The sequence below is a fragment of the Macrobrachium nipponense genome, chromosome 9 (assembly GCF_015104395.2).
Source record: "Macrobrachium nipponense isolate FS-2020 chromosome 9, ASM1510439v2, whole genome shotgun sequence".
In the NCBI taxonomy this organism is placed as follows: domain Eukaryota; kingdom Metazoa; phylum Arthropoda; class Malacostraca; order Decapoda; family Palaemonidae; genus Macrobrachium; species Macrobrachium nipponense.
The window spans coordinates 28,420,638-28,447,756 of record NC_061110.1 but is presented as its reverse complement, the minus strand read 5'-3'; the positions used below and the strand labels follow the sequence as shown (position 1 = coordinate 28,447,756).

At 44.0% G+C, this 27,119-nt stretch overlaps 1 protein-coding gene across 1 annotated transcript in view; it reads right to left on the bottom strand.

The window, feature by feature from the left end:
- Positions 1–27,119, bottom strand: part of LOC135218240 (unconventional myosin-XIX-like) — a 143,833-nt gene that overhangs the window by 72,910 nt on the left and 43,804 nt on the right. Inside the window, exons 10-11 of the mRNA XM_064254400.1 lie at positions 5,455–5,640; positions 898–1,129 (exon numbers count right to left, since the gene is read on the bottom strand). Of these exons, the coding sequence (XP_064110470.1) occupies positions 898–1,129; positions 5,455–5,640 (418 nt within the window). The remainder of the gene's footprint in view (positions 1–897; positions 1,130–5,454; positions 5,641–27,119) is intronic.

Sequence of the window (27,119 nt, the reverse complement as noted above, 5' to 3'; positions counted from 1 at the left end):
ACAACTTCACTTTCAACCGGTCTATTTGAAGAATGAACCCTCTCATTTAATGGAGAATCTTCCAACGCTGTATTATTCGACCATTTAATTGGAGCATAATAGTCCTTTCTCCTCATCTTGAAAGGCCTTACAGGAGAGACTGGAATCTGCTCACCAGTCTTTGTAGACAGATGAATACCCACTATAGATTTTCTAAACAAACTTGGAGAATCCCCAAATGTCTTTCCCGTTACACTTACAACTGTAGTCACAGCAGCTTCCTCCCAGAGACAATGTTTTTTGGGGGAAAATGATAAACTTTGATTGTGCAGCCTATCAAAATGAGTGCTGCATATGAAACAGAGGTTGACTTTTTGTTTGCGTAGTCTGATATACTTTACTACAGTGTTTGGGGCATATGAAAAACACTGCTTAGCCTACCTTGTTGCTTGTCATGTATTTATAGTTTATTTTGTTACAAATATAGGAAAATAAGGTAGATAATTGCTTTTTGCATTAAGTTGGTTTTTAGTTTACAGTGGCGGTTGTTCATAAGTATATTTGTTTATAGTTATGTGGTATGACAAGGTAGGAGGAGGAGGGGTACAGGATTGCCCTTGAACAGATGTAGAATTTTTTTACTTGCCCTTATCAAGACTTTGCCATTATCCAAAAGGCCCTTGGCTCTATGAATCTGGATAATTGAGAGATTACTATTATATAATAAAAAATCTGCTCAAACTCAAGAAAGTTGAGCATAATAAAAAAAAAATTAAAAAACACCTTCCCTACAAAAGTTACTTTAATGTTCCAACTTTTTTTCTCTCTCTCCTGGAATAGGATCCTCTTTTTCTTAATGTTTACATCCACAGCTTATACAATCTTTAATATATGAAATTTTTTAAGTAAATAACTTACCAGTGAGTGAATAAGGGTTGGGTTTAATACAACGAACATAATGTAAGTCACATGCTGATAAAGTCTTCATCAGGTTATCCAATGATGCCTTGAACTTTGAGAGAGTTGTTATTTTACGAGTTGTGCGTCTGCCACTTGCAGTATCAAAGTTCATGTCGGTGGTATAAGTAATTAAATTTCCTACAAAATCTTCTGTACTTGCTGCTAACAACCCCGTCACTTCTAGTGGCACCTGATGAAACAAATCATCAATACAACAAAGCTTAAGCTCTTCTCTTTTTTTTATTTCAAGTTGTCTCTCATGCATTCATGATAAAACATATTGCTAAAATGTGCAGTTATGTAATAAGCACTGGTTATCATTTAAGTGAGAGGATCAACTAGCATATGAACATAGCTCATTTATTTCAGAATTTTAGTATTAATCTATCTGCAAAAGGCTGCAGTACAAGAAATATAATACTGATCAAAGACATCCTAAAGATTTAAACCTCTTGAATACTAAATTCTAAAAAATATTCATCTGGTGATTAAAATGGAAATTTTTATGATAAAATTAATTATTTGGATACTTACTTACTGTTAAGTTAGCTTATATCTTCATGCCATTAGGTACAATTGGCATTAAAAAAAAAACACTTGACTAACCTGCTAAGATTGTCTCTGTAACCACCTGCTTCCCACCAGGTGGCATTGGAATGTTTACATTCTTGTCAGTTCTTCATGACCATCTACTAAGATGTGAGGAGGCTGGGTGGGTTTCCATTTTAACAGTAGGTAAGCATCCAAATAATTGTATTAATTTTCATTATTTGGAATGAAATACTACCTACTGTCAAATTTAGCTGAGTACCACATTGAATGAGGATGGTGGGTTAGTGCAGCCAGAGAAACAACTGTTCAGACAAGTGAACTATGTAAAAGATTTTTGATGAAGGGAAAAAAGCTTCTCAACAATCCTACCTGTTGTGTGATCCTTACTGGTACTGTTGCCAGATAAAACCACAGCAGGATGTAAGGTCCTTGTAGCGCGACATGTCAGAAGATCCTTAACAGGGAAAAGGGACTCTATCTTGTACAGTACTACATTTTACAGTCTTAACTCCCCTTAGGTTCAAGTCTGTTCAGGTAAACCCTTACTTCTTTTAAGGTTTTAAGTCTGTTCAGGTACCCCCTTAAGAGTTCTAACTGGACATAAAGCCATTTCTTCATTGCCTATCAAAGCAATTAAATTAGGTGTTATCATAAATCTGAAAAGGCTTTCACTTCTATGTCTTCTCTTTGAGCATGAAAGAAGAGAGGTGTAGGTTTCCACTAGAACAAAGCCCACATACAAGAAAGTACTTGAAGCTCTCTAATGTGCTTTACTATCACAAGGGGTAATAGTCTCCAAAGTTCTTAAGAGATGCCTTATCCAAAGGCTCAAACTAAGGTACGGTTAAATCCTGAAGGACCAGATACATCCAAATTCACTGTAAACCCTAGTAAAAAGATTTGAAATTTTCAGCTCATGACTGAAAACCTCTTTTGAATTTAAATTGTGAGTAATATTTTAGTTAGCATGACAGAACTGAAGACACCATAAAGAGACATCCTTTGATTGTTGGGATGGAAAACTGCTTTGTGTACCTGAGATACCAGAGAACTTAATCCGGTTATCTAGTGGTAGAGGTTCTAGATATCCCTCTGAACAAGCACCAAGATAAATGAACTGACCACTGTTACTGATACAGTCTAACTGTGGAGGGCCTTCTCGGTTTAAGGAGCGCTTCCCTAGCCACACTAGAAAAGCCTCTAGCTTGTAACAGACAGTTGATAATCTCCAAGTGGTCAGATGAAGCATATGAGGAGGTTAATGAGATCTCAAATTAGACTGTCTGAAAAGATCTTTCATGAAGGGCAGAAGGCGAGGTAGATCTACCACCAAGAATGGAAGTTAGGGAAACCATTCCCTTTGAGGCCATCAAGGGGTTATCAAAACTGTCCTTGTGTTTTGCAAAGCTCACGAATTGTTGAGTATTTCCTCAAAAAAGCACAAAAAGGAAAAGCAAAAAGGTCTTGAAGAAAAGCATTGATTGCCCATGCCTCAGAATCCTGGGATGGAGGGCATTAAACTGGGAGCGGTGTTTTGGGCAGTTGCGAACAGATTGATGTTTGGGTTTCCCCACAGGTTCCACTTCTAGCATACCTGCAGACAAGGCCTTTAAGACCTTGCCCTTTCCTGCTGAGCTTGTCCTAAATACAGGCAGTCCCCAGTTATTGGGGGACTTGGTTATCGGCTATCTAGTTTTATGGCAGCTGTCTAACGCCATTAAATCAGCAATTTATGGCACCATAACAGGCAGAGCTCTGGTTATCAGTGCCATAAGGATTCTTATGGTGCACCATAAGCGCCAATATGGTGCCATAAATCGCCGAGTTTTGGTTAATGGCAGTTTTCGCTTATTGCATGCCCCTGGGAACAGAACCCCCGCTGATAACCGGGGACTGCCTGTAACTATATTTCTCCCTGGTAAAAAATGAGGCGAAAGAATGGTCTGGATAGATGTTCCACTTGCATAAAACCATTCCAAACAGGCAAAAACTCTATGTTGATTATAAACAATTTGCTTTTCTTAACAGTCCGACTCCCATACATCAAACGTTTTTCAGAATGGCCTGCCCAGCCTGCACCTGAGACATCTGAGGACAATGTAAGGTCTGGTTTCTTGAGGTCTAGTGGCACACCTATGAAAATTCTCTCAACAATGGCAGAAAATTTTCAATCTCCCTTTATGCATATTGGAAAAAAACCCTTGAGAGAGAGTTAACCTTCATTCCCAGATAATCCACTGACTGGATCAGAAAAAGCATAGCTTTGTTGTCATTGAACAAAGTGCCCAGCCCTGAAATGAATATTGTGAACTAACCAATTGTCCAAATATATAGGAGAACTCTGATATACCAAGCAGAAGACTCCTTCTTGGTAAGGATAACAACACAAAAGTGAACACACAGGTAAATATTTGCGGTACCATACTCAGGCCAAAACACAGAGCTTAGAACTGAAAGACCTTCCCTTCAAAGACAAGGCGTAGATACTTCTTCAACTAAGGTTGTACAAGGACTTGGAAGTATGTCTTACATGTCAACAGAATTCATCCATTTGCTCTTCTGAATGACTCAATCGCTTAAAAACTAAAATTGAATAAACCAAATCTGGGCTGAAAACCCTAAAATCTAAAGGAAGAACCAAGACAGAAGATAATGGAAAACCTACACATGCTAATGGCTGGGTGAAAAATGCACAACCAAAACATTTGGTTAACAAAATCTTTCCTATACAGCCTAATGCTTTCATCTCTGCTTGCAGTACATGACATAATGCAAAAACAGAAAACAAACACAATACCTTACAGGAGAAATTCAGCAGGAAATACTAGTCAAAATTATTATTAATGATGATTCATACCATATGCACAAGGACATAGCATGAAGAATTCTAACAAGAACATAAGCATTCCAATATCACCTAGTAGAAAAATGTGATTATGGAGACAGTCTCAGAGGGCTAGTCAAGTGTTATTTTTTTTATTTAGAATGCCAATTACACCTAATATGTATAAGTTAATTTTAACAGTAGTTGTGGTTCATCGCAAATAATCATATTAATCACAGGAAAACAGAGATGCTTCCCTACACTCATTGACACCATAGACAGCTACTACCCAAATCTGATTAAAATTACAATTTGCACCATTGGTTAATGGAACACAAAAACCATAACACTCAAAGGCGGCAACAATAAGGTATACTGATTATATATCCCTGGTAAACTACTATGGAAAATCACCTAACGTAATTTCTCTCAACCAACATTGAAGTTCCTAATCATTGTTGATAAAGAAATATTAACTGTGAGAATGGAAAGGATGTTCAAAAGACATTGTCAAATATAGCTCTTACAGATAACTAAAGAAGTGATGGGATCACCACCATAACTGCTAAAAGTTTATTATTCCCTATAAGAGGATAAATGTAAATAGGTTAGAAAAATGATTGATGTCTAAATGCTAGAAAACTGAGAAAAGAAATTAATAACCTGAATATTTAATGTGATGTGGGGAAAAGAATAATTATGTTTATATTTACGAAGTGTTAAGAGTTATTCAAGTATGAGGGGAAAAGTTAACATGTAGTATAAGATCATAAAATTTGTTAAAACAATAACTAGTTTTTAGCAAATGAAAATTACAGTTACATGATATAAAGAAGTGGGATAAATACATTAACAACTATGAGACACGGGTGCAAAGAAGCATATGTACTATTAGCATTAGAATGGAATGCAGCAGAGCAGCACATGGAGGGAAATTACAAATAGATAACTGGAATTTACAAGCAAAGTCAAAGAACAGATGGGATTATTTTACAAGCAAAGTCAAAGAACAGATGGGATTAAAAGTTAAATAATTCAAAGAGTAAAATATATGGCTATGGATAAGGGAGTTCAGAAAAAGGGGATAATAAAGGTTAATACAAATTTTGAATACATTCAAGGGAAAAAGCATTACGTACCTCATCTTTGTTTTTGTGTAGTAAACCATCTGCATCATACTTAACAGGACCGGCATAATGCCTAATTACAAATCCAGGTGTATGCCGGGGAGACACTGGAGGACTCACAATGCCAGTATCCTCAAGAGCTTTGCAAACTCGATCACATGCCTCATCCTCTTTTACAGCACGCTTCAACTGGCATTCCTGAAAAAAAGCACGCAAACATGTGCAATCTAAAACTGAACATACATACCATGAATAAACTTGAACATGTTTTTCTTTTGAATATGGGCACCTGGTTATACTCTTTTACCAAGGCTCAGAGGTCTGGATAAACTAATCATTTATAATAATAATAATATTGTACTCTTTTACCATAAAAGGAAGTCAAACAAACCCAAGTGAATTTAGGAGTACAGTTGAACCTCTTAAAACCGGCATTCTATGGTCCAGGAACTCCTGTGGTTCGGCTTGATTAGTCCATTGTGCCGCCACCCGGATAGCACCATGTATGGTTTACAACTTCAAGACCGCAAAAATTATGCCATATCTCCTTTTTATTTATTAAAATAGTTAGTAATGAAAATATGTGAAGTAAAATATGTTTTTTATATTAATGTTAAAGGAATAAATAAATTTTTAGAAATATCCACTTAAAAAGGCTCAACCAAGTCAAAACTTTTAATCCACACAATGAAATATTTGGCATGCACGAATTCCTCACTCTGTGCTTACGATAAGTAATATAGTTTTGATAATTTCTTTTATGTGACTGTGTATTTACGTATTTGATATGCCACCCATGAGATCATATGATGCTAGAGGTAAGAGGTACAAGCATAAATCTTTATCTATGCTAGAAAATTTTTATTTCATTAGCAAATAGTTTAATCTTCATTTTCCTCAATAGATGGCGCCAGTGTGCTTTGTTCACATTTTGTCGGCGACAGTCAAATGCACAGTGACTGCCAAAATTCATCCATTTTTTTTTTCATCCCACTATCCTCTACAATCAAAATAAATGATGAAGAAACTAATTGCAATAATTACGAAGGTATGAAATTTAGGATATGCAAGTAACTGATGATAATGGATGGATGGATGGATGGATGGATTATGAAATTTAGGGACAAGCCCAAGCACTGGGACCTATAATGGTCATTCATAACTGATGATAATGGCAGATTCTAAGAACAGTTTAGTACTGCAGTTGACTTACGATTAGGCTAACTCAGCAATGTAGGCTAAATGTGTTAAATAAAGTACATTAAATGAAATTATACAGTATAACATTATAAATGATCAAATTAAAATATATGAGTAATAAAATAATAAAAAAAGCAGTGTCAGAACGTAGCCAAGTAGTAGGCTAAGTTGGAAACTAGGCTAGTTGTATGTGGAAATACCTTGCAAGACTTTGTTTACCTACAGGTTTAATTTTTTACGGATGTATTCTATATTCCGGGACTTTCTGTGGTCCAGCAATGGCCTGGTCCCAAGGTTTCTGGATTTAAGAGGTTGGACTGTACATTTGAAAAAAATTTATACTACAATTAAGAGTACACTATCATTAAAACATTACATAATCAGAATAACTAAGGAGATATACATGCAAAAAACTTATCTTCCTCATGACACTTCTACAGTTGATGAAAGACTGACATAAATATATAGCAATTAATGAATAAAAAAATATATTTGTAAGACAACAAAACATTCCCATGGATATCTCTAAAAGCACAGATCTCAAAAAAATAATAAAAAATAAATTGATATACTGTATCACATAATTATCAACCAAGGAACTTTTGTAAATTCCTATAAAAGGGATTTGACGTAGGAAAAATCTATTTCTGGGTGATTGGCTCGTGTCGCCCTATGAAATATCCTTAAGATCATTATTTCTAGGTAAATTAATCTAAAATTACCAGAGAAAAAACAAAATTAAGAAAATGTCAGTAAAACTGACTCGCTCACTCTATAAAAGAAGTGTCGGTATGTGAATATAGGCGAGTGGGATCACTACCACGAGTCATTCACCATTTAGACCTTCCAACATAAAAATCCCCACCAGAGAGAGCTGATACTAAAGGGTGATGCGGCCGCTACTACTACTACTACCGACGCCACGGACAGCAGCGCCCCTAGCGGTCATCCTTAATCTATGAACATCTTGTCCTGCAGGGTGGGTAAAGAAAAACATTGGGGGGTGGGTGGGTTTTCATAGGGCGACACGAGCCAATCACCCAGAAATAGATTTTTCCTACGTCAAAAATCCCTTTCTGGGGCTCAGCTCGTGTCGGCCTATGAAATAGTACCAGAGAAACAGACAAGATGGGAATAAGGACAAATGAAACCCAATAGTAAAAAGAGATATATAATATAGTGAATCAGGGACAATTACAGTATACAACAAGTACTTAAAGCTAACTTATCCTAAACAATGGTATGATAAAGAAAGCAATCAATATAAAGTACTTAAAAATTAACTTATATTAGACATAGTAACACATAATAATGTAATGGCAAAAACAATAAAGAATGATTCACTTAATTAAGATATTACAAAATATACAAACACATTGGTGTCTACCCTAGCATAAAAATAAGGGTAGAAACACTGAAGTACATTATATGTACATAACGTGGATGTCCCTAGCAAAAAAATAAGGGACAATCCACCAATATGATTCTAGCGGCTAAGGCTAGAGTATGCCAAGTAGCATGGCAATAGGGTGAGGCATGTTGGACGAGATAGGTAGAAAGGAGACCTGGATCTATACTACAATCTAATAGCAAGTATCAGGAGAAATGTTATTGTTATTATACAATTAAGTTTGTTCATACTTACCTGGCAGATATATATATAGCTGTATTTTCTGAAGTCCGACAGAATTTCAAAACTCGCGGCACTCGCAGTTGGGCGGCCAGGTGGTAGTACCCATTCCCGCCGCTGGGAGGCGGATATCAGGAACCATTCCCATTTTCTATTCATATTTATTAATGCCACTGTCTCCTGAGGGGAGGAGGGCGGGCACTTTAATTATATATATATCTGCCAGGTAAGTATGAACAAACTTAATTGTATAATAACAATAACATTTTGTTCATGCCACTTACCTGACAGATATATATATAGCTGAATCCCACCTCGGATGGTGGGAAGAGACAGAATAGGATTTTTTAGGAAACTTAAATTAAGTAGATGATATACATCTTGGTTCCTCACCTGTTTGCAAAGTAGACTATGTGATTACTGTCACTTAAGGCTGCTTTTGCTTAAATCAGAGTTGCCAGCCAGGAGGAGACCTTTGTTTTTTAGAGTGCTGGTGCGCTCTGGATGATCTGTCAACGGGTACGAGACCTCAACGTGACAAGACCATCGAGGCCATACATACATATGAGGGCAACGAAGCAACTGACCACCACCTGACCAACTATTCAAAAAACCCCTTAAAACTAACTAAAGGATGGGAGATCTTCACATAAGACTCACCACAACCTAAAAACACAACAACAAAACTAACCTAATCCTAACTAAGGGATAGGGAAAGAGCTACTTCCGGACCCCAAGACTGTGTCCGCAGAAACGTATGGCCCCAGTGAATTACAATCGTCATAAATCGTTCTCACATCCCTTAGGTAATGTGAGGCGAAGACGGAGTTTACTCCTCCAAAAGGTGCAATCAAGATGTCCTTGATTGACATGTTCTTTTGGAAGGCAAGAGAGGTAGCGACAGCTCGAACTTCGTGAGCTTTCACTCGTAAGAGGCTCAAATCAGTCTTCTGGAAAGATGAATGAGCCTCCTTAATGACGTCCCTTAGAAAGAAAGCAACAGCATTCTTCGATAAAGGTAACTCTGGTCTCTTCACAGAGCACCAGAGATTACCTGAGGGACCTCTTACCTCTTTTGTTCTTATGTACATAGAACTTGAGAGCCCTGACCGGGCACAGGACTCTCTCTCTGGTTCTTGGCCCACCAGACTTGACATACCCTTGATCTCGAAAGTTTTCGGCCAAGGATTCGAAGGATTTTCATTCTTCGCCAAGAAAGTTGGGTTCAACGAACAGACAGCATTGTCTCCTTTGAATCCCATTAAATTACTAAACGCTTGAATCTCACTAACTCTCTTAGCCGTCGCAAGAGAAGTTAGGAAAAGAGCCTTCCTTGTCAAGTTTCGAAGAGACGCTGCCTGAAGCGGTTCGAAAGGACTTGACATAAGGAACTTAAGAACCACGTCAAGGTTCCATGACGGAGGTCTCATTTGAGGAATCTTCGAAGTCTCGAAAGATTTTAAAAGGTCATGAATGTCCTTGTTGTCAGAAAGGTCAAGGCCTCTGTGCCTAAAAAAACCGCTGACAACATGCTTTTATATCCCTTGATTGTAGGGACCGCTAATTTCTGCACATTCCTGAGAAAGAGCAGAAAATCAGCTATCTGCGTTCACAGAGGTCGAGGAAGAGGAAACTCCCTCCTTTTTACACCATGCCCTGAAGGAAGCCCACTTCGATTGGTAAACAGCTCTTGTGGAAGCACGTCTTGCATGTGCGATTGCTCTTGCAGCTGCTTTCGAAAACCTCGCTCTCTGGCCAACTTTTCGATAGTCTGAACGCAGTCAGACCCAGAGCGGAGAGGTTTTGGTGTGAAACCTTTCGAAGTGAGGCTGTTTGAGTAGATCTTTCCTCCAGGGCAATGTCCTTGGAAAGTCTACAAGGAAAGACATGACCTCTGTGAACCATTCTCTCGCTGGCCACATCGGAGCGATCAGGGTCAACCTCGTCCCTTCTGAGGCCGCAAACTTCCTCATGACTTCCCCCAAAATCTTGAATGGTGGGAAGGCGTACAGGTTCTAGACCCGTCCAATTCCAAAGCAACGCGTCTACCGCGATCGCTTCTGGATCCAGGACCGGGGAGCAATAAAAGAGGAAGTCTCTTGGCCGGGTCCTTGACGTCGCGAATAAGTCGACCAGAGGACGTCCCCACAACGTCCAAAGGTCTCGACACACGTCCTTGTTCAAGGTCCATTCCGTCGGTAGGATTTGTTCCCGACGACTGAGAAGATCTGCCCTGACGTTTTGCACTCCTGCAATGAACCTCGTCAGGATTGTCACATTTCTTCTCTTTGCCCACAGCAGAATCTCTCTCGCCAGGGAAAACAAAGTTCTGGAGTGTGTTCCTCCCTGATTTTTCAAATAAGCGAGTGCTGTGGTATTGTCTGAGTTTACCTGAACAATCTTGTTCTTCAAACTACCCTTCGAAGAACTGCAGGGACAGAAATATTGCTGCCAGTTCTTTGACATTTATATGCCAGGCGACCTGTTCCCCTCTCCAGGAGCCTGACACTTCCTTCCCTCCTAGTGTTGCTCCCCAGCCCGTGATGGAAGCGTCGGAGAACAACACTAGGTCGGGGCTCAGAAGACTTAGGGACACGCCCTCCTGAAGCTTCTGAGGGTCCAACCACCATCTTAGATGGTTCTTTATCGGAAGCGATATTCTCAATATGGCATTGAGATCGTCCTTGGCCTTCCACTCGTCCGCAAGGAAAAATTGGAGAGGCCTGAGGTGCAGTCTTCCTAAGGAAACAAACCTTTCTAGCGAGGAGGAAATGGTCCCAGCAGACTCATCCATTCCCTCGCCGAGCAAGTCTCTTTCCCTAGGAAGGCTGAGATCTTTTCTAAGCCTAGCCGCTGACGTTCCTGGGACGGAAACGCTCGAAAAGCCACTGAATCCATCTGAATCCCCAGATACACGATGGACTGTGTTGGGGTCAGATGCGACTTTTTGAGGTTGACCAGAAGTCCCAGGGACTTTGCTAGGGCTAAAGTGAACTGCAAGTCCTTCAGACACTTCTCTCTCGACGACGCTCTGATCAGCCAGTTGTCGAGGTACAGGGAAACTCTTATTCCCGAAGAGTGTAGCCACCTCGCCACGTTCTTCATGACTACAGTGACACCATTGGAGCCGTGGTCAGGCCGAAACACATAGCTCTGAACTGCCACACTTTTTTGTCTAAGACAAACCTTAGATACTTCTTGAAAGAGGGTGGATCGGGATGTGAAAGTACGCGTCCTGCAAGTCTAAGGACACCATCCAGTCGCCCGGTCTCAAGGCTCCAAGAACAGAATGAGGCGTCTCCATCGTGAATTTGGTCTTTTCCACGAAAAGATTGAGCCTGCTTACATCTAGAACTGGACGCCACCTGACGACTGCTTCGGTACTAGGAAAATCCTGTTGTAAAAACCTGGAGACCCCAGGTCCGCGACTTGTTCCACCGCTCTTTTCTCGATCATTTGTTGAAGGAGATCGAATAATACTTGCTTCTCTCCCTGATAGGATGGAGAAAGGTCTCTGGGAGTCGTAGAAAGAGGAGGAAGATCTAAAAAGGGGATCTTGTACCCCTGCTCCACGATCTTGAGGGACCAAGAGTCCGTGTCCCTCTCTCTCCACGCTCCCGCAAAAAAAAAACTTCAGTCTGGCTCCGACTGGTGTCTGAAGGACATGCTTCTCACTTGGAAGGCTTTGACTTAAAGGAAGCTCTTCCTCGTGAAACCCTCTCCCTCGAGGAGCTGCTCTCGAGGGGGGAGCCCCACGAAAGGGCTTAACCTTCTTCGGCGGTCGAACGCAGCTGAAGAGGTTGAAGGTACTGGGCTAAAAGGTCGTGCGTTGCCTTCTCTTGCAAACTGTTAGTCAGGTCCTTTACCAAAGTCTGGGGGAAGAGATGGTTCGAAAGAGGAGAAAACAGCAAATCCGCTTTCTGAGCTGGAGTTACTGAACGAGCTGTGAAATTGCACAGCAAAGCTCTCTTCTTCAATAAGGCCGTTCCAAAATGAGAGACGATCTCCTCCGAACCATCCCTGACGGCTTTGTCCATACATGCTAACACGCTGGACAGCTCCCCCAGACTGAGGGATTCTGGCTTCTCGCTTGCAGATCCAGAACTCCCAAGCACCAGTCAAGGAAGTTGAACACTTCAAGAGTCCGGAGCAGACCCTTCAAAATGATGGTCGTCTCCGTAGAGGTCCAGGTCACTTTAGCAGAGGATAAAAGAGACCTCCTCTGCGAATCACCAAGCTGGAGAAATCTCCTTGAGCTGAAGAAGGGATACGAACTCCTACTTCTTCTTTGGTTCTATACAAATGCCCCCTTTTCCGCTGAGTCTAGCTGGAGGCAAAGCGAAAGTCGTCTTGCCTTGATCTCTCCTTCGTACCATCCAATCTTGGAGTTTCTTAACGCACGTTTAGTGGAGAGCGAAGTTTCATGTCAACAAACTCCGGGGTTTTACCAGTCTTAGATGATGAAAACTGCGAAGGAGGAGACTTGGGAGCTGCAGGCTGAAACTTGTCTTCGAAAGAAGAACGCAACAGCCGCACGAGAACTTTATAGTCCGATATTGAAGGGGCCGCAGAAGGTTCCTCTTCAACCGAGTCAGCCGAACTACTCAGCTCTCTTCTTCTCTACACGGAAGCGGAGACCGCCTGTCCAGAGAGGGCGTACTAATGTCGGGTCTTGACTTAATCAAAGGACCCCTATCCTTACTAGAGGAAGCCTTATTTCGGCTGTCTCTTTATGACGCTTACCACTTGAAGCAGGTAGAGCGTCCTGACGAGGACGAGCGTCCTAGCGACACCCGAGCAGCCTCACTTGCCAGAGAAGCGTCCTTACGTTTCTTAAACGAAAGGGAAGACATTTTAGCTGGAATCCGTGCCTGTGCGCGCAAACTAGCGTCTTGGGGTACGACTTCTTGGTCGGAGTCCCCAAAAAGCGTCCTTGAAAGGCGCCCTGAACGTCCTGGCGAGGCGTCCCGGCGAGCGTCCTGCCGACGAGCGTCCTGACGAACGTCCTGCCTAGCGTCCTGCCAAGCTTCCTGCCGAGCGTCCTGACAAGCGTCCTGTCGAGCGTCTTGCCAAGCGTCCTGCCAAGCGTCCTGCCTAGCGTCCTGCCTAGCGTCCTGCCTAGCGTCCTGACGAGCGTCCTGTCGAACGTCGTGCTGAGCGTCCTCCTCAAAAGCGTCTTGACCCAACGTCCTTTTAGAGGACGAACGAGATCGGCGAATCGCCGAAGGAGAAACGATCGGCGAACGAGACGAAGTAGGAGAGGGAGAAGGAGACTGCTTCGTCCTCTTGACGGGCAGTCTAAGGTCCTTCCTCCGCTTAGGCTCGACTGCTGCTGGGCGAGTCCTCTGAACCATAAGCGTCGATAGCTGTCCTGAAGGACAAAAGAATGTTCTTCGTTGGAGAAGAACGAACAGAGGAAGCAGGACTGATCCTGCGAGAAGACGAGGGGCGAGGGACGCCTCTTCCTTCTCACAGGTATAGCTACCTGCTTCTCAGGGAGACGCGCCTGTGCACGCAACCCAGCGTCCTCATCGGAGGAGATCTTACCCCTTTTCTGAGGCTGGAAAAGAAAAGCGTCATACGCATCCTCCGACGAAAGCGGCGATACAGGACGTGAAGCCGTCCTCCTCAACCGAACGTCCTTTTTCAGAGGCGAGAGTCTCTCCGAGCGCTCCACCCTTGCGCGGGGAGGACGCTTCGGAGGACGAAAACACTCTTTCAGGACGCGCGCTCGTGCGCGCTCCTGGCAGCCTGGGACTTTGCCACAAGGCCTTGCCGAAGGGTGGACGCCAGATCGGTGGGGAGCCCCCCAGCCCCCGTAACCCTCTTGCGGCTTTCGACATACCCTCTCCCTGAGTCTTGGGAGTCTGATAGAGGTCTATGGCCTAGAGGCATTATGGGCCGATCTGACGCCCCCTCCACAACACTAGGGGGCACGATCACACACTTGCACCGGCCAGTTTCCAAGGCTTTCACTTTTGGTCTCCAGAGTGCGTAGAGACTCCAAAATAAGAGAGAGAATTAGCTTCTCCCGACACAGAATCAGAGCCCGAAGGCAACACAGGTTTAGGGGTTGCAAACTCTACAGGTGTTAATACAGGAGAGATGTTAGCCTTACCTTTGGTAGAAACCACTCCTGGAGGAAGACCTCCTGATCCTATTGCGCTCCAATTTAAGGCGATAGGACTCATATACTCTCCAATCATCATCGGTCAATCTCTCACATTCGTTGCACCGATTATCCACCAAACAATTATGCCCCTACAACTCATACATACTGTGTGGGGGTCTACCGATGCTTTCGGTAGCCTCACCTTACAATCAGTCCTCACACACACTCTGAAACTCACAGCACTGATCCAGACATATCTTTTATAGAAAAGCCGATCCAAAATAAAAAAATGGTCCACTATCGCGCATGCCAATTAGACAATCCAATTCAATACCAAAAAACCAATCAGATACTTAAAAGCGAGTCAAATCCAAAAAATCCTGAGCAGAGGTCTGTAAACAGTTGTTTACCGACGGCGACAGAAAAAATATGAATAGAAAATGGGAATGGTTCCTGATATCCGCCTCCCAGCGGCGGGAATGGAATACTACCACCTGGCTGCCCACTGCGTGTGCCGCGAGTTTTGAAATTCTGTCGGACTTCAGAAAATACAGCTATATATATATCTGTCAGGTAAGTGGCATGAACAAAACAATGTTTCCGCTGCTACTGCAGAAAATTTTAAAGATTCCAAGGACTTTAGGTAATGACGTTTAAAGACTGTCAGTGATTTCCATCAGTATACTTTTAAGATCCTCAAAGTTCATATGTTGAAAGTAATTAATTGAGGTGGCTACTCCTCTGATGTCATGTGCTTTTGGAAATGATCAGGATTGGCTTGTTTAATAAAGTAAAGGATCTGTTGTCTGATTCCTTTTACTGATAAAGAGAGCCACCTTTTTCTCTCATAAAGAGAGAACCTGAGGATCTTGAGGATGTACGAGATAGAAAGGCTCTTAAAGTTGATACTGGGCAGAGAGAAGGATCTTGCGGAAGTGGGATGACTTTCCTAGGAGCCCACCTTGCAAGAGGATCCTCATTTTTAGCTAAAAAGCTACGATCCGGGGAAAGTAGAACTTCTCCTGAGGGGAGGAATTCCACATGACCCGCCATCTCTGGATAGAGCCGACAGTTCTGAAATTCTGGCTCCTGAAGCCATGCTTAATAAAAATAACGTCTTTTTCTAAGAAGCATTATGAATGTGCAAGACGAGTTGTCAGTATCTGAGGCTAGTTTGAGGACATCATTTAAGAACCATGAAACTGCAGTAGGCCTTTGAGAAGGTCTAAGTCTAGCACAGGCTTTGGGAATAGATGTAAAGTAAGATTCTGTTAGGTCTATCTGGAAACCCAACTGAAAGATTTTCTTCAAAGCCGATTATGGAGTACTAATAGTGCTAGCTGCTAAGCCTTTTTCCAAACAAGGATATAGCTAAGTTAACTGTCATGGTTGTGGTGTTCGATTCTTTCAGGAAGGATGCTAATTTTTTTAACAGCTGAGTCATATTGGTCTAATAGTTGACTCTCTTTTATCTGATTCTAGGAAGAGGATGTTTTGTGGATCAATGTTAGCATCTTTGTTAGCCGCAAACTTCATGAAGTCCATAAAGTTAGGGTCTGGAGAATTCCTGAGGAAGCGAACACAGTCCTCATTTGTACTGATTGCGACAGCTTGGGATTGGGAATCCGTTGAGGTCGGAGACCCAATTCCAGAAGCAGAGGATACCAGTGCTTTTTGGCCAGTCTGGAGCAATCAGAGCTACTAGTCCCCTTGAAAGTCCTCAGCTTGCTCAAGACTTTCAAAAGAAGATTCACTGGAGGAAAAACATAAATTTTCCTCCACTGATTCCAATCTAACGACAGGGCGTCCGTGGCATAAGCCAGAGGGTCCAGGTTGGGGGCCACATAGCAAGGAAGCTTGTGGTTCGCTTGTGAGGTGAAGAGATCCACTTGGAGACCTGGGACTCTCCGGCATATCCACTGGAATGACCGTTGTCTAGGGACCATTCTGATTCCAGAGGGACTGACCGGGACAAAGCGTCTGCTATCACATTTCTTACCCCCGCCAGGTGAGTGGCGGACAGATGCCATCTTGTGTTTGTCTGCTAGCGCAAAGATGGCTATCATGACATGATTCACCGTGTTTGGATTTGGACCTCCTCTGTTGATGCAATGTACTACCACTGCACTGTCCAACTAGTCTTAGATGAGACTTCTTCGGGGGAAGGAGTCTCTTCAGGGTAAGAAATACTGCCATTGCTTCCAGAACGTTATGTGAAGCTGGCGGAACTGAACTGACTAAGTCCCCTGAACTTGCTTGAATTGAGAATATCCCCCCCATCCGGACAGGGAGGCATCCGTGTGAATGGTAACACTGGAAGGGGATATTGAAGGGGTACCAATTTGGCAAGATTCTTCACTTTTGTCCATGGACGGAGCTGATTGCGAAGGATCTGTGGGATTACTGACAACTTGTCTCGAGATTTGGCGTTTGCTCTCGATCGCCAAACTCGATTTATATCTTTCAGCCTTGCTTTCAGGAGGATGTCTGTCACTGATGCAAACTGGAGAGAACCTAGGATTCTTTCCTGTTTCTCCTTGATGTTTGTTTGCATTTGAGAAATTGTTTCACAGACTTGGCTATTTCTTTTCTTTTGACCACCGGAATTGACAGATTGTGGGAAGACAAATCCCATTGGATTCCTAGCCACTGAAAACGAGACTCCGGAGTGAGTCTGGATTTCGTTTTGTTTATCTGGAACCCCAGATGTTCCCGAAATTGAACTACCTTCTTTGTGGCTTTGAGACATTCCTCGACCGTTGGTGCCCAGATCAACCAATCGTCGAGGTATGCTGCTACCATTATCGCTTGAGTTCTCAACTGCTGAACTACCACTTCTGCTACTTTCGTGAATACCCTGGGGGCTACATTCAGACCGAAGGGCATCACTTTGAATGAGAACGTCTGATTTCCTAGTTTGAAGCCTAGGAATGGACGGAAGTGTCTGGCTATAGGGATATGATAGTATGCGTCTGTAGATCGATGGAGGTTGTGACGGCCCCACGGGGAAGTAAGGTCCGTACCTGCGAGATGGTGAGCATTTTGAACTTGTCGCAACGAATGAAAGAGTTTAGCTTTGACAAGTCTAAGATTACCCTTCTTTTTGTTGAGCCTTTCTTTGGCACGCTGAATAAGCGACCTTGAAATTTTAGATGCTTGACTCTCGCAATAGCTCCTTTCTGAAGGAGTTCCTCCGCATATCTGTCAATTCCTTTGATGGTTCCTGATAGAATGATTTGACTGGAGGAGGATCTTTGATCCAACTCCAACCCAATCCTTTGGACACGATGCTCTGTGCCCATTTGCTGAACCCCCACCTGTGACGGAAGAGGAACAGCCTCCCTCCTACCTGGGGAGCCTCACTGTTGTTGGGCGGGTTGGCCTCCGCGCCCTCCTCTGAAGTGTTTACCTCTTGCAGTTCTTCCTGTGCCACGCTGGCGAAAGTGGCCCTCCCTCGCCCTGCTACCCCTAGAGAACCTATTAAAGGCTGGGTAGCCTGGCTTTCGTACATAGAATTGAAGGCCGGCGAGACTGCGTAGGAGGTGGAGGGTTGACTCTGAGGAGACAACAGGAGGATGGGTTGCGTCTGCTTTGAAGTAGACGGCTGTACCCGTTGTGTAACTGGGACGGCCTGAACAAATTGCTGTTGCTGCTGTTGCTTCTGGTAAGGCTGGAACCTTCTTCCTGTCTTCTTTAGCTTCTTACCAGCAGCAGGGGCGGTCTCTTGTTTCCTCTTGGAAGAGATGCCCCATCTAGCTCTAAGGCTCTGGTTGAGCCTAGCAGCCTCGTGGTGCACCTCATTCACAGAGGCCTCTGGGAAGAGGTCCGCACCCCACATGCTGGAAGCCAGGAGTCTATTAGGCTCATGCCTGATAGTGGCCTCTGCAAGACATGCTTTCGGCAGTTTCCTTCTAGCTAGGAAGAAGTCAAAAGCATCAGCTTGGACTGTCTGAAGCTGTGATTTAGCCAGAATCTTGAATAAAGGTTCTGTGCCGTAAGACAGGGCAGCCATTTCCGTAATGATTAGGGAGTTAAGGGACCTCCCAAATCTTGTTCGAGCATCAAACTCTGCCTGAATAAGGGTATCAGGCAGTCTTGGAAGCTTCTCGCCAACTGATCCATTGCGCAGTTCGGCTTAAGCTTACCTATTGAGAACGTGGCAGGCAAGTTCTCCCACAATTCTCCAAAGGCTGGGAAGAGCGGAGAAGTAGATTCCGCTTCCCTCAGCTGTGGCATGGGCTCGTCCTTGAGGACTGCCTGAAGAGTTGCTTCAACTATTTTGGTAGCGAACGGAAGAGAAGCCTCCTCCTCCGTAGCGAAAATAGTGAATGGACTCTTGAATGCTTGGAGTTTGGTGTTGGTACACTCCCAATCCTCCAGGCAGTGAACCCATTCCCGCTGTGCGTGATCCCTACTATACAGCACAGTCTCTCGGGAGATCTTGTCCTCTCTAGTGAGAGCAGCAACAGTCAGCCTAGCATACCCAATGAAAGGCTGAGTCAGTCCGGGAGGATAGAACTCGAAGTCCTCAATTCTTCGAGTTCCACACTCCGGGATAGAGATCATGCCGTCCTTGAAGGGGGCATAAGCGGCCACTCTCCATGGGTTATCCATGGAGAAGGCTGGTAGGGATTCGTAGGGAGGTAACTGTAAAACGCCAGTACCTGCTACAGGGGAGCTTGGCTGAGGAGCCTGGTTAAGACCAGCAAAACGGTCCTCGTGCTCTCTAACTCTGTTAGAGAGATCTTGAATGGATTGGCCAGACTGGTTGATGGTGTTTGACAGCTGCGCAAACATCTGTTCAAACTTAGATCCCAGAGAGCCAACCATCTCTCCCACTTGTTGCATCACAACTGCCGAAAAGGTGGTGGGATCAAAGGAGCTCGGTCCCGCCACCCCAACAGGAGTTACCGGAGTAGATCCGGTAGATGCCGGAGAAGGCGTTGGCTCGGCGGGAGCGCGAGCCGGCGAGCCTTCTCCTTAGAAGCCTAGCTTCTAGAGCTCTTAGAGTAGAAGAGCTCGGCTTGCCTTCACCGCGTCAGCGTAGGAAGTCGTAGACTTCCTAGCTGAAGAAGACGACGACTTCTTAGAAGTCGTCTTATGCAGTCTTTTCTGTTCTCTCTGTCCCTTCACCTTCGGGGGTACAGAAAGAGCGGGAGAGCGGGCAGGGATCTCAGATCCCGTAAAGCCTTGGAATGAAGCAGAAGAAGGGACAGGAGAAGAAGATCCAGGAGCACCCAAGGAAAGACCTTGGGCGCCCGACACACCTACCTCAACCAACAAATCCTCTGCCCCTACCGCCATAGGCTCAATATTCAGGTCCAGGTTGGCCACATCTGGGACCGGCTCCTGCGTGGAGACGGACCCGAACGCCTGCTGCACCTCCTGCTGGATCGAAGCTATGAGAGGGGCTGCCGAGATGGGGTCTACGTAGCCGGTCGACTTGCCACCGGGGAAGATCTGAACGGCCAGCTTCTTGTCAAGAATATATGGCGGCTGCCCTTGGCGGCGTTCTTCCGAAGCCGCCCACCCAAGCCTCAGGGTTGCCAGAGTGACTTCCTTCACGGCGGCAGCCTGAAAGAGAAGGCGATATGAAGCTTCTAACGGCGGAGATAGGGTTGAACGAAGCTTAAAACTAAGTGTTAGTAGTGATAAGACCAAGAAAGTCTAAGAGTAGACTTACCCCACCCAACAGCTGACTAACGAGGTCGTAACAGATGGTGCAAGCCTCCGGGTGCCGAACTAATCAGTCCATTGTGGGTGGTGGCACACGGGGCGTGGGTCCTACACTCCTCATGGGCGCAGGGGTCGTAGAGCGTTGCGTTGCAACCTGGGACCTGACAGTTGGTAGCCTGTAAGTGGAGAGATACATGAGTATCAGGTGCACACTTACAGCCTAACAAAATGCTCGGCTGCATGCCGGAGCATGTAAGTTAGATTAAACCAGAGCCCCGCCGTAATACGTGTGGTAACTAGGCGGTTGGAGTTGGTCTAAGGCTACGCCGGAGACAGGAAAAAGATTCCAACCAGGAGTGGTGAGGAGCCAAGAAACCACGACGGAGAACGACGGAGATAGTACAAAAATTAAATTAAAACTAAAATTCACCGTAATATTAGGGTATATCCGTATATATAACGAAGTATAAAATTTTTCGTCTACTAGAAGAGTGCCCGGGTAAGGAGCGAGCTCTCCTCCGGTAGCGGAAAACAGGATATAGTAGGCAAGCAACAGACCACTAGTAATGTCCACCCCGCCCACTGGCGGAGCCAGACGGACCTATAACCAAAGGGGCCCCGGCTTCAGCGGAGGCTCCGTTTGTTACGGTAGGGGAAGGGTGGGACTGAGGCAATATGTGGGGGGGTCCCGGCGTAACACGGCGGGAGAGAGAGAGAGGGGGGGTGGCCTACCCCCCCCCGTCACTACAGCTACCCGCTCGGTAACCCGGTACCCGAGACAAGTGGTCGCCCTATACCCCAGCTGGGATGGAGCTCCAGGCCTCCTCAGAGGGAGAGGGAGGTAGGCTACTGTGGTTGTCATGGCAACCAAGGAGATCCACCAGACCCCTCCCTATACCTGGTAGGGAGGGAAGGGGAAGGGTAAGGTGCTAAGGGACACGTGATCGCAGGTGGCCTAAGCCGCGATAGCAACACAACCATAGAGGGGCCACGTGAACCAGACTGTACCAACACATGGCACAAGCACCTAGGCTAGCCTAACACCCTAAATAACACTGATAATACATCGTAAAGGAGGAAAAGACACTTTTAGTAAAAGAGAAAGAAGCCCAGGAGGAGGCAAGCTGTTCCGAAGAACAGTTGACTACTCGGAGCCAGCGGTAGCCGATGAAGAGCAAGAGCTGGGATGCTGGGCCAGAAACACGGTATAGCCCTAAATACCAAACTAAGAGAAAATGGTAAAGGGCTGTGTCCTAGCTATAAAAACGATGTAATAAACGATGAACGTAAATATAAGCCCAATAAGTATAAGATGTCCCAGTATGGGAGACCGGGAAAGGAAATCTTAACACGAGGCGGCACACAGCCGCCACGAGTCAACCGGGAGACCGTATATGACCTATAAGAAGGAAAATACTGGTCCCTAGAAGACTAAAACACTGGAAAATACTACTTATGAGGCACTTAACTTAGCCGATGCAATAGCAGCACGTTCCATCGTAAATGACGAGATAAATCCAAGAAAACAACACGAGAGGAAAAAAGCACTCTAGCGCTGTGAAGCTAATGATTAAGGATGACCGCTAGGGGCGCTGCTGTCCGTGGCGTCGGTAGTAGTAGTAGTAGCGGCCGCATCACCCTTTAGTATCAGCTCTCTCTGGTGGGGATTTTATGTTGGAAGGTCTAAATGGTGAATGACTCGTGGTAGTGATCCCACTCGCCTATATTCACATACCGACACTTCTTTTATAGAGTGAGCGAGTCAGTTTTACTGACATTTTCTTAATTTTGTTTTTCTCTGGTAATTTTAGATTAATTTTACCTAGAAATAATGATCTTAAGGATATTTCATAGGCCGACACGAGCTGAGCCCAGAAAAGAGAGGTGTATTTATAAGGGAATTACCATAGCAGGGGGTACTAGAAAGAAAATGAACCAATCTGGACAGATGATGGTGCAACAAACATAAAAACTGAATTAAATGATGTCCATCAAGCATCAGCACCAAGTCCTTTATTGTTTATCATAGCAATGAATAAAATTAAACAGGAGTACATACAGAAAGGAAGGACCCTTGGAGCTGGTATATACAATGTAATGATACTAATAGAAAAATCAGTGGAACAGACCTTAGAAAAGCTTAAAATATGTTGAAAAATCAGTGGAACAGTTCTTAGAAAAGCTTTAAATATGTTAAAATTTCAACAGGGTATGTCTATGACACAGAATACATAGTATGAAGCACTGTTTTCAAATTTCTCATCTACATTTAAAAATTACTTGAAACGCAGACTGCTTATATATTTACAATATGACAAATTTTACAGTAATTTGAATTTATTCTAACATACATAACTGAGGTCTTTACATATGGAAGTATAGCTTCAGCGCAGCTAGAAACCGGCCATTAATTCTTAACAAGGTTGTTGGGTAGTTAAATACCAGCAGTAAGGTAAGGAGGCCCACTTTTCCATCCGGCAATGCATTCACTTACTTCTGGCCCAGGTATCAGAATGTGGGGTGGCTTGAAGTGGGCAGTGTAATGTAAAGACCTCAGGTTTGTATGTTCGAAATAATACAAATTACTTTAAAATTTGTGATTGATTTGTTCCTACACAAATACAAACCCTCAGTCTTTATATATGGAGGACTTGCTTTTTGGTTGGGGGATTCTGAGTAAGCCTCTGAACCGACTGGTGATTCATTCACCTCAACTGGGCCTCTCTTCCTGGTCGTTAATAGCAAAGACCTGTTGAACATGTGTGTGGTCGACTACCAGGCTTCTGGGCCTTTCAAACTAATGGCTATTTGAGAAGCATCAATGATTTGGAAAAGGTCTGGATGAACCTCTAGTGTCAGATACAATACAGCTAAAGATAACCAACGGTTTGCTTACTGTGAGGCCCTCTCTCCCCTTGCTAGAGAGCAAGTAGGACTTTCTCCTATCAAAGTACTTCAGATATATAATAGAAAGTGTACTCGTAAATGGAAATCACCTGCATCAAGCCTGTTCTAGCATACGGGTCACCAACTGATCCTATGCCAATAGGGAGAGGAGGGGTATAAAAGAGATAGGGAGGAGCCCAGTCACACACACTTACTCTCTCTTCATCAACAGTACATTTCAGACAACATGCTACCTGTCCCACTACAGGAGCTGGATGAGCGACACAACTTGTTGAGCAACCGCCACAGAACCCAAGGAAAAAGTGTCCAAGGACCTTTGGGCAATGTCTCGTAAGTAGAAGGCGGTGAATGTGGTCTGTCATGACCACACTCCTTCCTTCAGTACCTGATGAACTGGCAGCAGCAGTCGCAGGAGTACAATTGGAGGCGCTGAGGTGAGAAATCAACCCCCGGACTGAATGCTCCCCGGGGAGACCTAGGGAGGGCCAGAGCTCCTTAAATTCCCCTACCAAACATTGAATCTTCCCAAACCTGAAGAATCAGGTTAGTTAAATTGGTCTTCCTTCACTCTGAAGGGGATTCCACCTCCATACCAATGAACAGAAGACTGCCTGCGAGTTGTCGGCCTGGTTCGTCATCCCCCTAATGCGGACTCTATTGAGGGAGAAAAAGGACATCATGGAGTAATTTCTCCCTAAGGAGAAGTAATGAAAGGCAGTTCCACTGGAAGAAGGAAGGGACTAGAAGGACTGCCAATCTTCGGCGTCACTGGGGCCGTGTAACCCTCCTATGATGTGCGAGAAACCACCTTTCTCTTGTATTTCCTCCCCCAAGCAAACTGCACTAATTGCTCTAAAGACCAATTTTGACTCATCACGTGGGCTACCTTGGTTGCACTCATGCCTATGGCAATGAGTGCATAATGTGTGAGGATCAATTTCAATAGGGGAGAGGAAGCAATTACAAAGAACCTTTCCTAAGGCTGAGCATTGCCGTATGGCTTGAGGCTTCCCCTCCTTATGACCGAGATGATTTGTGGGTTTGCATAAAGCATAAAGTCACAATATCACAAAGAATCACATAAAAAATCAGAGAAAAAAAACTCAGGATCGTAGGCAAATGAAGAAAACCAGCCAGCAGGCAGAGCAGAACAAGGTACATGTAGTTCAAGAGGCAGCCATAAGGTAAGACTGAGGGTTTGTATTTAAATAGGGACAACAAACAATTATTTACAAGCACAAAAGAGGATAAAAGAAACTATAAGAAGAATTTAAGAAACAATGTTATCTTGGTTGAAGCTGTTAATGCAGCAGCAATCTAAACTGATAAGATTTTGTAGATGTCTTAAAAATGATATCATTAATTCAACAGCTGCTACAATGCTTCCATATACATAGTGGAGGCTTATGTCTGGAAGTTAAAAAGAAAAATTTTACACTGGGATTTCTTACAAAATATATTCAACTTCTTACACTAAATGTGGCTACTTACTTTAAGCGTAGCCTTCTCGAGAAAGCATGTAAAGATGTAACATATTGCATCACTACATAGCAATCCATAAGCTTAAGCATAAAGAGAAATAAGGAGCTTGGTTGGTGACTAATCTAATTAAGCATAATTTGATTGGTTGCACAAAGCATTTGACACTATGGGTCAATATAGCTTAAAAATACAGCTCTAAATACAGGCAGCAATACATCTTCCTACTTACTATACCTAGAAACGAGTAGTATGTACCTATAGAACTGCTATAACATTGATGCGCCTGTTCAACTTGTATTAGAAAATTATCAAGATTCCCTCTTAAGTACTAAAATACATATGGACAAAATAAAATACATATACAGTAGTATCTTGGACTTCAAACTTAATCCGTTCCAGAGGGCTGGTCGACATGCGATTTGTTCAAAATATGAAACGAATTGCCCCATAAGAAATTAAGGGAACCAGGCTAATTCATTCCAACCCAACCAAAAAGTCTCCCTTTTAAATTTTTTAAAATTACGTATTAATGTGTTCAAAAGTTAAATTAAGAGTATATATTTTACAAAATAACAAATTTTTAAAAGTAGTAATCTGTATTTCTTCTAACAATACAAACCTGAGGTCTTCACAATAGGAATTACTTTCAGCACAGCTGCAAAACGGCTGTTTAACTATAAACAAGGTGATGCAGTACGTAGTTAACTACCAACTACGGGTGGAAGTCCCACCCAACCAGTTGGTGTATACCCACTTTGCCTTTGGCCCGAGGAAGCAGAACGAGGAGTGGCTGAGGTGGGCATATAACTTGTAAAGGACCTCAGGTTTGTATAGTTAGGAAAATGATATTTAAAAACTGTTTCAATTTCATGCAAATTGTGCTACATCAAAACTGACTTACATTTCCAATGTATATAGATTGGAGAATGGAAGATAAAGAGATGTTATACTTAAACACTAAAGACATCACTACAGCCCTAACCTGAGCATGTGCCTCACGAATAAGGTCTAACTAGGGAAGAGGCAGGCACAGTACCAGTCTTAGAAGCAGATTTCTTCAAGCTGGTTTTGAATGTGCAGGCCTTGGGAGCTTACATACTCAAGGCTCCTGAGACACAAGACCCTGGCAGGGTACACAAACGGTTCCAGAGTCTGAAGACTGGGGAGAGGCAGCCCCTTAGAGGTCCCACAGCTGGTCTTCATACAGATGAGAGAGAGAGAGAGAGAGAGAGAGAGAGAGAGAGAGAGAGAGAGAGAGAGAGAGAGAGAGAGAGAGAGAGAGAGAGAGAGAGAGAGAGCCTTCTTCTTCTTCAGCTGGCGAGCCTCAGAGGAAGAAGGAGAGGAGGTGGCAGCAGATGAAGATGATGATCGTGGCTTCCCTTCCTCGACTTCTTCCTAGATATCTTTTCAAGATGGCGGTGTGCAGCTGATCCTCCCTACAGACAGGAGTAGCAGGAGCACCAGATGAGAAGATCAAAGGATAACCCATAGCAGGAGCATGTGGAGAGGCATGGTTCACAACCCCTTGACAAATCTTGACCATGGCACGGCCATTGAGTCATTGAGTTCTTCCCATGTCTCCAAATTTCTGATTGATGACGAACAGCCCACAGAGAAAACCATAATTTCTTCCTGAAGATCGTAAATTGCCCTATCTAATGTACAATCTCCTCTCTACCATTCGAGCATACCCCCGGTCTGGTTCACGGACCTAATCCGGAGTATAAGTTTCCATGGTCATGAAGGAATGGAATAGTGAGCATTCCCAGTTCTGAACTTCAGTTTTGTCCTGTACACAGTTCCTGGAAAACTTCAAAGAGATGGAGGGGACCAGTGAGATACTTAGCATACTTACTGTACCTGATGAAGGTCAAAGCCCAACAGGTAAGGCCATAGGCAGTCATCAAACCGTGTTGATGGCAGCCATATGGGTAGAGGAGAGCACTCCCATTCAAGCGAACATGGATGGGGGCTGTCTCGAAGACATGTTACAGTCTTCCCACAAGCAGAGGTCTCTTCAGGAGAAGACTGGATGGGGGATCCCCTCTTGCCATTCCTAGGTGAGCAGACCACTAGGCTATCACCAATCCGGGACCATTGCACCGTTCCTGCACAGAAGTATACAGGAGTGGGTAGGGGTTGAATACGGGCCACACACTCTGTACTCACTTTCTCTGCTTGGTAGAGTCTGGGTCTGTAGACCGGGAACCCTTACCAGACCGGGAAGGATTCTCAGGACTGGCACCATTGCACCAGGGGTCCATGAAACCCTGGGCAACAGTTTCTCCCATGCCAGATAGTCAATCAAGAGTTGCAGTACTGGTAGTACCAGGCAAGAGATCCCATAGCCTTCCCAGTGGGAAGAGTTTGGCCGTCAGAAGCCATTTGGAACTTATACGGTTGAGAGAAGTACCATTCTTCCTCCTCTGCTTGGTAGCTTGGGAAGGAGGGGAGGAGATGACAGCACATGACAAAGATGAAGGAGAGGACAAGGAATTCCCAAATTTCACTACAGTCCAATGCTGTTCCTGTACAGGAATGAGTAGCAGGGCTGATCACACAAACGTGTATGGAAGTTATCTCTAAGTGAGCGGCTTATACATGCGAATGCTTGTACATGTGAAAGCAGCAAGGGCTAACCCGGGAAGCAATCAAGCTCTTGGGTGTGAA